Source organism: Salvia miltiorrhiza, chromosome 1 (assembly GCF_028751815.1).
Source record: "Salvia miltiorrhiza cultivar Shanhuang (shh) chromosome 1, IMPLAD_Smil_shh, whole genome shotgun sequence".
NCBI lineage: Eukaryota > Viridiplantae > Streptophyta > Magnoliopsida > Lamiales > Lamiaceae > Salvia > Salvia miltiorrhiza.
The window spans coordinates 20,482,939-20,497,219 of record NC_080387.1 but is presented as its reverse complement, the minus strand read 5'-3'; the positions used below and the strand labels follow the sequence as shown (position 1 = coordinate 20,497,219).

At 33.8% G+C, this 14,281-nt stretch overlaps 1 protein-coding gene across 1 annotated transcript; it reads left to right on the top strand.

The window, feature by feature from the left end:
* The first annotated feature begins 10,100 nt into the window (after positions 1–10,100).
* On the top strand, positions 10,101–13,805 carry LOC131006929 (polyamine oxidase 1-like). Its single transcript, XM_057934068.1, has 10 exons — positions 10,101–10,258; positions 10,354–10,603; positions 10,764–10,877; positions 11,579–11,640; positions 11,739–11,893; positions 12,079–12,222; positions 12,314–12,463; positions 12,555–12,809; positions 13,059–13,140; positions 13,493–13,805. The coding sequence occupies exons 1-10, from the start codon at positions 10,201–10,203 to the stop codon at positions 13,663–13,665; spliced, it is 1,443 nt and encodes a 480-aa protein (XP_057790051.1). The 5' UTR covers positions 10,101–10,200; the 3' UTR covers positions 13,666–13,805.
* Positions 13,806–14,281: the final 476 nt, after the last annotated feature.

The window sequence follows — 14,281 nt, the reverse complement described above, 5'->3', positions numbered from 1 at the left end:
CACATAAGGGCTATTGCCCCTATCGCCCTAATGGACTCAAATCCTAAATGTTCATGTACAAGGGTTATTGCCCTTATCGCCCTGTTCGGTCCAGTTCTTAAATTTTCACACATAAGAGCTATTACCCCTATCGCCCTGATGGACCCAAATCCTAAATGTTCATCTACAAGGGTTATTGCCATTATCGGTGTTGGGTCCAATTCTTAAATCTTCACACATAAGGGTTATTGCCCCTATCGCCCCGATAGACCCAAATAATAAATTTTCATACACAAGGGTCATTGCCCTTATTGCCCTGATGGGGCCAAGTCCTAAATTTTCATACATAAGGACCATTGCCCCTATCGCCCTGATGGGGCAAAGTCATAAGTTTTCATGCACAAGGGCTATTATTGCCATGTTCGGCCCAATTAATAAATTTTCATACATAAGGGCCATCCCCCCTATCGCCCTAATGGGGCTAAGTCATAAGTTTTCATGCACAAGGGCTATTATTGTCCATATCGCCCTGTTGGGCTCAAGTAATAAATTTTCATATATAAGGGTCATTGCCCTTATCGCCCTGATGGGGCCAAGTTATAAGTTTTCACTCACAAGGGCTATTATTGCCTCTATCGCCCTGTTGGACCCAAGTAATAAATTTTCATACATAAAGGTCATTTGCCCTATTGCCCTGATGAGGCAAAGTCATAAGTTTTCATACACAAAGGTTATTATTTCCCATATCGCACTGTTGGGCCTAAGTCCTAAATTTGCATACACAAGGGACATTGCCTCTATTGCCCTGATGGGGCCAAGTCTTAAATTTTCGTGTGCAAGGGTTATTGCCCCTATCGCCCCGTTGTGACAAAGTCCTAAATTTTCATGTAGAAGGGCTATTGCCCATATCGCCCCGATATGTCTAAATCATAATTTTGATACACAAATATTATTGCCCTTATCGCCCCCGATGAGTCCAAGTCATAAATTCTTATGCACAAGGGCTATTACCCATATCGCCCCGAATGGACGTCTTAGTTCATATACTAAAAATAAAAAAATTACATAGTTGAATACAAGGGATCAACACCATCACCTTGGTCAACCCTATTGACCCCATATGCATTGTCCAGATATAACTTTCCTTCTATTTGCCTTGAGATGGTTTATGCGGGAGAAAGAAAAATATGAAATGACCAAATAATCGACCTTACTGACCTCTTCGGCTTGTTGGGCATTATCAGGTATTGTGTTTTAATAATAGGAATCAAGGAAAGTCGAATCAGCAGACCCTATCAACTCTTTTAGCCTTATTGCCTAATTTTCTCTACGAAGGCATTTTAAATGCCCAAATTTCATGCATCTTATAGTTCTACTCTCTACTTGAAAAAGAACTTCAACTAGAGAGTAGGGGACAAACTGTAGTGGACAAATTTCGTATAGCCCATTTGAATAAATATTTGTGGCCCATTGGCTGGTCTAATTAAAAAGGTCAAATTAATTTCATTTAAAATGGCCCAAATGCTAGGTCATCAGGGTCAATCCCGAATGCAAGGTCATTAAGGCTCATCGACCCAAACCCTAGAGAGGGCAGCGACTTGGGAAATAAGACATAAACTAATCAGGGATGTCGACCCCACTAATATCGGAACAGTTGGAGTTGAGGGAGTCGTGTCAGCAAAACCCTAGCCGTCAAGCCATCATGGTATAAATAAAGACCAATTAGGTCAATAGATACGATTATTCGCACTCCAACACGTTCTCTCACTCTTCTCTCCCCACTCGCACTATTCTGTCTCCACGCTCTCAGCCTTAGGTTTTCCGGTGATCAGATCAACTGGGACGACCCAACGACCCTCGCTCATTGCTCAATCGCCTTCAACTCCGTCGACCAGATCGACCCGATTTACTCTTTCATTTACTTTCAATTGCTTTCAATACGATTTTTATTGTTTACTGACTTGAGCGTTGGAGGCCCTTCCATCAACACCCCACCGGTGCTCCAAGAAGGGCTCTAACGTTGTTCATGTTTCATGTTGCTAGTGCCCATCGTATTGGACGACCCTGACGTCCTTATCCGTAATTGTTGGATTCATCCCCAACAGAGACAGAAAAGATAAAGAGAGAGAAAGAATATACAATGAAAAAAAGGTTGAATTTGAAATTTTAAACAATTACTATAATTATTTGTTTTTAATTTATTTTTAATTTATTTTATGTCAAATTAAAGATTTTTTGTCAATGTATTTAATAAGATATATATTAAATAATTTTTAATGAATAAATAAATACTAGTAGTAATATAAATTTTTTATACAGGCTCAAACACTACAAGAAAACACGCTATTAACGACCGAAATTAACGACCGAAAATTTCGGTCGTTAATTTTGCGGCCTTAACGACCGATTTACGACCGTTTAACGACCGATTTTATTTTTTTATTTTTTTTTATTTTTTAACGACCGAAAATTCGGTCGCTAATTATTATTTTAATATTTAATTTTTCTTAACGACCGAATTTTCGGTCGTAAAAATTATTTTTTTTTATTTTCATTATTTTTTTAATTTTAACGACCGAACATTCGGTCGTTAATATATATTTTTTTATTTTTTTTATTAAAAAATATTTTTTTAATAAAAAAAATTATTATTTTTTTTAAAAAAAAATTATTTTTTTAACGACCGAATTATTCGGTCGTTAATATTATTTTTTAATTATTTTTTAATTTTTTTAATATTTTTAAAATAAAAAAAATATTTTTTTAATTATTTTTTTTAAAGACCGAATTTTTCGGTCGTTAAAATTATTTTTATTTATTTTTTATTTATTTTTTTATTTTTTTAATTAATTAATTAATTTATTTATTTATTTTATTTATTAACGACCGAATATTCGGTCGTTAATATTATTTTTAAAATTTTAAAAAAATTTAAATTTCATTTATATTTTTATTTTTCGATTATATGTAAATATTTAATTATTTTTTATTAATTTTCAATTTAATTATTATTTTCAAATTATAGAGATTATTTTTAATTATTTAATTATTATTTTCTATAGAAATAATTAATTATTATATTTCGATTATTATTTTATTTTTATTTTTCTATTTCTATTTAATTATTTTTTATTAATTTTCTATTTAATATTATTTTTAATTATTTTACAAATTTAATTATTTTTTATTAATTTTCTATTTAATTATTTAATTATTAGATTTATTATAATAAATTATTAGACTTATTAGATTTTCTAAATTATTAGATTCATTATTTTCTAAATATTAATAATTTTATTATTTTAATATAATAAAATTATTTTTCAAATATTAATATTGATTATTAATATTTGATTTAATATTTGATTTTGTTGTATATTTGATTATTATTTTTCATACTCATATTTTCTTTTCTTTATTTAATTACAATAATATTAATTTTTTATTATTTTAAATTCGATCGTATATTTATCGTAAATGTTTAATGATATTTTATATTATCTCGACATATTATAAGGTTATGAATGATTAATGCTATTTTATATTGAATTAGAGTTTAAATGAATTAATAGGTACTATATATATCAATAATACGAGTGTTCTGTATTGGTGACTACTCGAAAGGAACTCCAAGGTTAAGCGTGCTTGACTTAGAGCACAAGTAAGATGAGTGACCTACTGGGAAGTTCGTCAAATGGTATGCAATTAAGGTCAAAATACATTAGAAATACAATAAAAATACTTGTGGGATACAAAGATATATATATAAAAAAAAATTATTTTTTTCGAAAAAAAAAATATTTTTTTTTATTAATTTTTAACGACCGAAAATTCGGTCGTTAAAAATAAAATTTCGGTCGTTACTTAAAAAAAATAAAAAAAATAATTTTTTTTATTTATATTTTTTATTTTTTTTTTCTCTTTTTAACGACCGAAATTTCGGTCGTTAAAAATAAAAAATCGGTCGTTAAATTTAACGACCGAAAAAACGGTCGTTAAAACTCGGGCGACGATGCAAACAACGACCGAAAAAAACGGTCGTTAAATCGGTCGTTAATAATATTAACGACCGATTTTTGGGTTTTAACGACCGAATTTTCGGTCGTTAGAGCCGCATTTTCTTGTAGTGAAATAAGATTATCTCCTGAAAGAAGATTATTTCACTATTCATTTAAAAAAAATCAAATTTGATTTTGATACTTTAATATAAGATTATGATTAAAATTTTAATTTCATGTAAAAATTATTTTAATTCGGCCTCGTCCACATGTGTGTGTGTGTGTGAGATTACTTTTACAGCACATCAATTTGCACCAGTTCGAGCGCAATATTGTAAAACCACGGGACATGACATAAAAATTCAATATTGTTGAGAATCGAAGGTCCCATTTATTTATAATATAAATTCTATAAATACGAATTATTGTTCGTACTAACACTCACGTAAGTAATTCGGTTATCATATTAAAATAGCACATACGAATGCATGCTTCTAAAAAAATAGCACATACAAATAGAAAAATGAATGTGATACACACGTTGGATAAAGAAGCAAGACCCATTTTTTAGCTTTCTTTTTGTTGACTGAGGTGTTCTACAATTACTATCTACATTGAATCCTTCAATTTTTATTTGACGACACTTGACCAAACTGTTAATTAAAATGCGCACGTGCTGAAATACCTTGTGCACACGTGTATTTTTGGTGGGTGAGAACGCGTGACGACGTTGGTTTACTAGTTACTACCTCACAATCACAATTAGCACTCATGATTTATGTGCGTAACGAAAACGAGTAAATTAAAGAATTTGCATGATGTTTCTGTTCTATCGAAATAATTACTGAAATCGATGAAATATCTTAGTTCCTTTTTTTTTTGGTGGTGCAATGTAGGATTCTTTACATATTCGTCTTCTAAAGCCAAACTTACACTATGTCTTTTTTATTGTTTGTTTTGTAGAGATACTCTAGTTTTTATATTATTTTTTATTTTATTTTTTTGTAATTTTTACGAGGTCAGGTTTACATAATTGTGCTCAATTTCATACGTGGCAATTTCACCATTCAATTCATAATTGAAAAATAAAGACGAAATGCATTACACATCCTTAATAGATTGTACTTCACTTTTTTAACAAATTCATGTCAAATATATATCGTATAAATACTAGGAGAAATGTCAATCCACATTTTGTAATTCGTTCCAGCTTGAACTTGTCTCTTTGTTTATTCCTGGATACTATAAAAAACATGAGCTTTACCAATGGTAAATATAGTCGGTAATCCCCCGAATGCCGGCAGAGATTGTTGTACTGACGGCGTTATCGACGACGAGCAGTCGTCGATAAGCCCCTCGTCAGTGTCACCGACGACGACAAAACGTCGCCGGTAATTAACGATGGCCGAGTTGTTGGCATACCTCATCGGCGACATACGGTGGTTTCCGAGTACTTTACCGGCGAGGATTGCCAGCGGCGGCACCCTCAGTAATTACCGAGGACACATGCGTCGTCGGTAACCTTCGCCAGACGTAGCCGCCGTCGGTAAACGTCGCCGGAAGTTCAAGATTTGTGTCTGCCATTGTACCGACGGCGGTGCCCTCGCTATTTATTTATTCTTTACCCCACAAGTATTTTCGTATTTATATTGTATTTTGAACTTTAATTCCATATTTTAAGATAAACTTCCCAGTGGATCACCCATCTTAATTGTGCTCTAAGTCAAGCACGCTTAATCTTGAAATTTATTTCGAGTGGTTACCAATACAGAACACTCGTATTCATTTAAACTCTATTTCAATATATAATATCATACATTCATAACCTTAGAATATGTCTAGATGATATCCAAGAGATATTGTAAATTACGGATCGGTCTCGTTTTCGCGGTATTTTTATTTCGAAAAAATATTTATTTATTTATTTATTTATTTATTATTATTATTATTATTATTATTATTATTATTATTATTATTATTATTATTATTATTATTCAATCTAACTTATACCCCAAAAGTATTTTAATTTGGTATTTGTAATGTATTTTGAACTTAATTGCATACGTTGAATTCAATCTAGCTTACATTTTTTTAAAAGTACATATATTTTTCGAACTTAACAAATTTAATTAATTATTAAAACTTAAGAAAATTATTGGGTTAATTGCATATAATATCACGAACTTTACCCGAAATCCATTTTCCCACGATCTTTAAAAATTTCATGTTTTATCAAATACAGCTTTGACATTTGTTCAATTTTCCCACGATTTTTTCCCCTCAAATCGGAATCGACGTGGCGCTGATGTGGCTCGCCGGCACACACCATTCCGGTAAATGAAACGTTGCATTCAGTATAAACATTAAAACCCTAGTTCCTAAATTAAAAGCATCGTCCATATCAGAAAAAAGAAAAAGCAGCATCCCTCTTCTTCCATTTTCACTCTTCTTCTTCTTTCTTGTTTCCTTCTTCTTCAACCGACCAGCAATCAACGTATTGCCCGACGAAGCACCGGCCATCAATCAACGCAACCAATGGACGAAGCACCGGCGCCAACAATCGGCGCACTTTGGAAGACTGGAAACAATCGGCGCTAGCAATCGGATTTTGGTCTGGAGAGGAACCCTTCGACAGAGGCGGCGGAAAGGAAAGCAATTGTTTTTTTCTAGTGCCAAAAGCAATCTTTGATTTCCTTTTGCTTGGAAAAAATGAGAAATTAAACGAAATTAGGGCTTTTTTTATTATTATTTAATATTATATGTGTAATTTAAAATTCATATATATTCCATGTCAATGTTATGTATAAAATTAAATCCACGTCACTGCTATGTCATTTTTCCGGTCATCGGAAAAAAATCGTGGGGAAATTGAACAAATGTCAAAGTATTTGATAAAAAAATGGAATTTTAAAGATCGTACGGAAAATGGATTTCGGGCAAAGTTCGTGATATTATATGCAATTAACCCTAAATTATTCAAACTTAACAAATTTAATTATTCAAACTTAATCTAACAAATTTAATTATTCAAACTTAAGTAAAAATGGAGAGAACGTACGGTGGTGGTTGGCGGCGGAACGACGTTGGAGCAGTAGCGAAGTGGAGCAGTGGTGGCACGGCGACAAATTGGAGGGAGAGAGGGTCAGAGAGAGGCGACCGGGTCAGAGAGAGAGAGACGAAAGGGAGGGAGGGAGACTTACCTGGACGGCGGTGGCGCCGAGCGGCTGTGAGCAACGGCGACGAGAGAGAGAGAAAGAGGGTGGCTAGCGGCGAATGTGCTCTAACTGCACATTCTGCTCGTTTTTTAAACAGCACATTACTGACGGCAGGGTGTCTTTGGTAATCCACGACCTACGTCAAAGGACACCGACGGCAAGGCCGGCCGTCGGTAATTACCGACGGCACGGCCACCCTCGGTAATCACCGAGGGCAATCGTTGTCGGTGAATTCATTCCACATTTAATTAAATTCAAATTAATCCTACCAACGACAATGGCCGTCGGTGATCACCGTCGGTGAACTCTCGGTAACTGTTTAAAAATTGAGCCGTTCTCTTCCGTTGGTAATCGCTCGGTAATTACCGAGGGGGAGGTTGCCATCGGTAATTTTGGTCGGATAATGGTTTTTTTTTTTTTTTTTTTTGCAGTGAGAGTTATGTTCTGCACGTAGTACGTCGTCGTCATGCAAGAGAAACACAGAGATCTTATGAATTTTTTTCGATTTTCTTTTAGGTGACAAGAATTAATTTGCATATTTAATTAGGACTTTTCCAATTAAATATTAGGGAAAAAGGTTAAACACGGGATAAATTTATATAGCTCAGTCGATTATTTTCTTATTCTCAAGTGGAAAATAAGAGCTGGAATTCCACTGAGAATAGTTATTTACATATCTCACGTTTCAGATTAGTTTTCATTTCTCACTATATTTGGCGATTATCTCTCTCTCTCTCTCTCTCTCTCCATATAGAAAATATAATGTAATACGCAAACTTTAAGTAGTATGTAGTATTAAATTTAGATCACATATTTTGTTCATATACACTAGAAATGCCCAGACTTCGCGCTCGCCGGGCATGCCTCTTGCAGCTGCTCGCCGCCTTGATTTTTTTTATATAGTTAAACAAAAATATTTATTAAATTAAACAAAAATATGCATAAGTCTAGGATCCTCAAGAATTTAATGATACACATGTCCCTTCTTTTTCATTCTGGCTCCAATTTTCATTTAGATTTTTCCCACAGAGTCGTAACGCAACAAACTCTATACTCATCCAACACAAAACTAATAAAACGAGCCAGATTTCCTATAAATAACACAAACACCAGCAAGTAGTCTATTACTCCCTTCGTGCCGCGATGCTTGAACAATTTCTTTTCGGCACGAGTTTTAAGAAGTTACTCTCTCCGTCCCATTACAAATGTCCCATTACTTTTGGACACAGAGATTAAGAAATGTGTAGAAAGTAAATAAAGTGAGTTGGTGGAAATTATTTAAATATTAGGTACAGAGAGAAAATATATTGTCAAAAATGGAATGTAAAATTTGTAATGGAACATCCCATTATGGAAAGTGGGACATTTGTAATGGGATGGAAGGAGTAGCATTTTGTGTGTTAAATGTTGTAGGTGAAAAAATAAAATTGTGAATAAAGGAAAAAACTTTTCCATATAAGGAAAGTGCTCAAGTTTTGTGGGACAACTCAAAAATAAATATTGCTCAAGTTTCGCAGAAGAAAGTACAAAATTTTATTCGAATAAAGCTCAAACTACCAAATACGCATAATTTCAACAATATAAGGATTATAAATACCACATAAATAGGGAAAAAGACACATTTATCACTAGGGCTAGAGAAAGAGATGAAACTCCTATTTCAAAGGATGTGACAAATTTCAATTATGAAATTAAGATTAACTGATGAACTACCATTCGGGCATGTCCGCCGGTAACAATGACGAATAACTGGCCATCAATAATTATAAATAAATAAATTATAATTCATTCAATAAATATATTAACGATAGACTGGTGGCCATCGATAACTCGTTTGTCGTTATTGTCGTCTATTAACTTGTCGGTGATTAAGCGGGAGAATTTGCGTTATAGTCCGTCGAATAGTCTATCGAGAACAATGTCAGCCAACCAAAATCTCGACTTCCATCGTTGTTCTTTTGCATATTGCATCGATGATTACTGACGACCGATGGTCCATCGTGGGTTCTGTAGGAGTCTGGTTACGTTTCTTGTAGTGTCGATCCCATGGAATCAGATTTGTTGATTATTTAAGAGCATCTACAGCAGGGCTCGCGGAGCGGGTGCGAGCCCTATGCTGATGTTGGGGTGAGGAGCGTGCGCTTGGGCTTGAAATTGCGAGTTCGATGTGTGGTGCATACGCACCCATCAATTTTTTATTTTTTTAGAAAGTTAAATTCTTTCAAATTTTTTATTGCATTTTTTAGTTAATGTAATGTTAAATTTTAATTTTAATTTTAATTTTAATATAATTTTATTGTTAAATTTAATATTTAATTTAATTAAAAATATATTTAAAAAAATTAAATAAAAAGTAAAATTGAAAAGTTGAGAAAGTAAGAGCCCTAATCCCTATTATAGGAAAGTGACACTTAAATACTCATTCCATCCCACTTTAAATGTTCCATTTTCTATTTTGGGTTGTCCCACTCTAAATGTCTCATTTCCTTTTTTGGCAATACACTCTCTCTCTATACTTAATATTTAAACAATTTTCATTAATCCACTTTATCTATTTTATACATATTTCTTAATTTTCGTGCTCAAAAGAAATGAGACATTATATTTGGAGCGGGACGGAGGGAGTAATGGATACCAATTAAGCATCACTAAATTAAAGGGGCTCTCACTGCGATGGATGGATGCTCTGATACATAATCTCCAAAATAAATAAATAAAACTATTTATTGTTTGTTTCGCAGTATACGAAGATTTATATGTATGTGAGATGCACATGGATAATTATTAGTTTTTAAGGATTTATTAAATGAGAAAGAATTAGGAAAGTACTAAGAAAGAAAGAGACAGGAACGGCGGTAGGCGACAGAGAACGTCAAATGAAACAACTATATAAACCGATTCCACGCTGTTTTCTCCTTCACCATCAACTCTTCTCTCTTAATCACTGTATCATCTCAACTCTACTCGTTTCCTTATACAAAACTCTGTCTCTCTCTCTCTAGAGTTTCATGGGGAATCCCACACGAAGCAAATGCTCCGTTCTCATCGTCGGAGCCGGTATTTCTGGTATATATATATTCGTCCCTCTCTCTACATATTTTAATATAACATATAGAATATTATATGCAGTATAATGAATGCGTATTGATTTACATAAATAGGTATAACGGCGGCGAAGGTGCTGGCGGAGAATGGGGTGGAGGACTTTGTGATAGTGGAGGCGTCTGACAGAATAGGGGGCAGGCTGAGGAAGGAGGATTTCGGAGGAGTGGCGGTGGAGCTCGGCGCCGGTTGGATCGCCGGCGTCGGCGGAGACCAGACCAACCCTCTCTGGGAAATGGCGCGCCACGCTAACCTCCGCACCTACTTCTCTGATTACTCCAACGCTCGCTTCAATATATATGACAACAAGTCCGCTCCCTTTCTTCTTCTTTTTTTTTTTCTTTTTTCTGTTTTGGATTGAAAACAAAACTCAAGAAATAAATTAGTGAATATATATATATATATATATATATATATATATATATATGTTTTTTTTATTTTATTATTAATAGTTTGTGTGTTAATGCAGCGGAAATATATTCCCGGCCGGAGTAGCGGCGGAGGCCTACGACAAGGCGGTGGAGTCGGCGGTTGAGAAGCTGAGGGATCAAGAATCTGATTCGAGTTCTGATGAAACGCCACCGTAATGCCCTTTACCTATTCATACACAATTTTAAAAAAGTTCTCTTCTTCAACCGTCCCTACGCAATCAGATTCCTTATCCCATTTTTAGTGTCAACATCTAATTCCACTTTCATTTTTTTTAGTATTTAGTTATTGGATATTTTTTTTTTCAATTTTAATGTTTCATGCTTTAATACAATTTTAAGATTACTAATTTGAGTTCACTAATCCAAATACAATTCGAATTTTTTTAAAAATTCATTTTGCAATTTCATAGTTAAGAATTGAATATTATTGTTAATTAATTCATAGTTAGGATATATATATATATATAGTATATATATATATATATATATATATATAAAATTTAAATTTTAACAATAAATATTAATTATGGATCATTATGTAAAAGAACTTTTGTATTTTTATAATTAATCTTTATAAAATAGACAAATTAATGGTAGGACACCAAAAATTATGTGACTGAGGATACCCTCCGCATAACAATATATATAGTTTCAATCAGATTTAATTTTTTAATATAATTATAAAGTTATTTCATTTCACTGTTCATATTTATGGCACTATTTAGGTTATGTTTCGCAACATGAATTTGTGACATCAAATAGAGGACAAGATTGTGGTTGCAAGAAGAAAATGCTTAAAAGCTCATTTTCCATACCTTTATAAAATATTTATAAGAAATTCTTGATTATGCAGATCTCCAAAGAGGCCAATAGATCTTGCGATTGATTTCATGCTGCATGACTTTGAAATGGCTGGTAAATTTATATCACTACTGCCTGCCTTGGCCATAATAATTAATGTATTGTTCAAGTTTTAACACTAAAAATATTATTAATTCATGTTGATTTTACAGAGGTAGAGCCAATACCAACTTACGTGGATTTTGGGGACAGTGAATTTCTGGTTGCTGATGAAAGAGGCTACGAGCACTTGGTGTACGAAATGGCACAGACCTTTCTTTTTACCTCGGCTGCGAAAATCTTGGACAATAGATTGCAACTCAACAAGGTAATTAATTAGTTATCACAAACTCCATTTTCATAATGTGCACTACATAAATAATGCAACACTAATAATCATTCGACTACTTTATTTTAACAAATATTTTATTATTTAAAAAGTTAAGAAATTAGTGGACCCCAAATAATTATAGGAGAAACGTCTTATCAATTAAATTGGACTACTAAATACAGGTAGTTAGGGAGATGCAACAATCAAGGAAGGGCGTGATTGTGAAAACGGAGGATGGTAGTGTTTATGAAGCAAATTACGTGATTTTGTCTGTTAGTATCGGAGTTCTTCAGAGCAACTTAATCAACTTCTCACCACCATTGCCGGTGCGTCGCTTTCATACCCAATTAAACTTTACAAATTTAAAGTAATTGGTATATATTATATAAAAATAACTCAAAATTTATTCTGTGACAGAGGTGGAAAACAGAGGCCATCTCAAATATTGACATTATGGTCTACACAAAGGTGTTCCTCAAATTTCCACACAGATTCTGGGCGTGCGATGCAGACAAAGAGTTTTTCATGTATGCCCACGAAACACGAGGTTATTACACGTTTTGGCAGGTTAGCAAATGATCCTCTAAACAATTCATTTTTTCTTGTGAAATTAAGTAAAAATAGAATAAAATTGATTTGGCAATGTTATGAATAATAGAACATGGAGAAGGCTTACCCGGGATCGAACATCCTGGTTGTGACACTGACGAATGAAGAATCCAAGAGAATCGAAGCACAATCGGATGAAGAAACTAAGAGAGAAGCAATGGAAGTGTTGAGAGCGATGTTTGGGCCTCAAATTCCGGAGGCGAGTGACATACTCGTGCCGCGTTGGTGGAACAATCGCTTCCAACGCGGTAGCTACAGCTTCTATCCGGTTCATCCCGATCATCACCTCCTCCACAATGTCAAGGTGACTCATAATGCATTTTACATACTCTCTCCCTCTATAATCTTTTGCGATTTTGGTCCGTTCAGTCCTGTACAATATCCTTAACACTTTCATTTATAGAAATAGGGTCGACATAACACTTTATTTTCATAACTTTATAGTGGGATCCAAACTCTACTCACAATAATACTCACTACCATCAGCTACTATCCATTACTTTCTTAAAACTTGTGCAGTCCACAAAATGTTATTAATGAATTTTTGGTGCAGGCACCGGTTGGAAGGATATTTTTCACAGGCGAACATACAAGCGACAAGTTCAACGGCTACGTGCATGGGGGCTACTATTCAGGTGAGATTAATAAAGTATAAACCTGAAATTCACTCTTGTATTATGTAAAATCCAAATTCGAATATTAATAAATGTATAATCTATAGTTGTTATAAAAGATGCAATATTTTTTTCCTCTTTTTTGTTTTAGACGAGTACTCTTTTTCCCTTTTTAACGTTTTTTCCTTTGAGTTTTCATTAAAGAGGTTTTAACGAGGCTCGGCCCTTAGTCTGCGTTTCCTTTAAATCCCAATTTCATCGTAAAAGAATATTATGATGATGCATATATATTAGGAGAGTAAAAGTTTCTATTTGATGTTGTAATTAATTAAGTAGGCCAGTTTCTGAAGCATGATTTCTTGAGTATGGGTAGGTATGGATACGAGTAAAGCTTTGGTGGAAGAGATGAGGGCTGAGATCGCTAGAGAAAACGAAAGTCAATCTTTTCTGCTCCAACCATTGTTAGCCCTCACATTGGCACAACCTGGAGCTGTATTTGATATCCCAACACACCTCCTTCGACAATTTTCAGAGGCTATCTTATGAGTTTCAAATATTACAAAAGTGAAGGCGTGGTCATCATCGAGTTAATTGCTTTTCATGTAATTTATGTATAATACCTATTGATTTAATTCTTTTGTTTCGTGCTTTTGAGAATGATATAGCAATGGTAGGTAATGGTTGTACTCCCTCCGTCCCAAACGAAATGTCCTCCTTCTTTTGGGCACGGTTATTAAGGATGCATTATCTACCTAATCTAGTAGAAATTGAAATAATGCCGTGAAATGTCATTGAATCTTATATGCTACCTAATCTAGTAGAAATTGAAATTTCCTTAATATTCTACTAGATTAGGTAGATAATGCATCCTTAATAAGCGTGCCCAAAAGAAGGAGGACATTTCGTTTGGGACGGAGGGAGTATAAAAGATCAATTAGACGAGTTTGATTGACATTGATCTTCTGATAATGGTTGATGTCATCTCAATCTTATCACACACACACTAATCTATATACTCCTTCCATCCTGGCCAAGACGCTACATTTGCTTTTCGGCACGGGATTTAAGGAATTGTAGATTAATGTTTTAAGTGTGTAATAATAAAGTGATAAAGTAGGAGAGAGAAAGTAATAAAGTGATAAAGTAAGAAAGAGAAAGTAAT

Excerpts from the sequence above, each read along its gene's own strand:
- LOC131006929 (XM_057934068.1), top strand. The coding sequence starts at position 10,201 with ATGGGGAATCCCACACGAAGCAAATGCTCCGTTCTCATCGTCGGAGCC. Across the intron at positions 11,641-11,738 it reads GCATGACTTTGAAATGGCTG|AGGTAGAGCCAATACCAACT; the intron begins GTAAATTTATAT and ends TTGATTTTACAG. Across the intron at positions 11,894-12,078 it reads ATAGATTGCAACTCAACAAG|GTAGTTAGGGAGATGCAACA; the intron begins GTAATTAATTAG and ends TACTAAATACAG.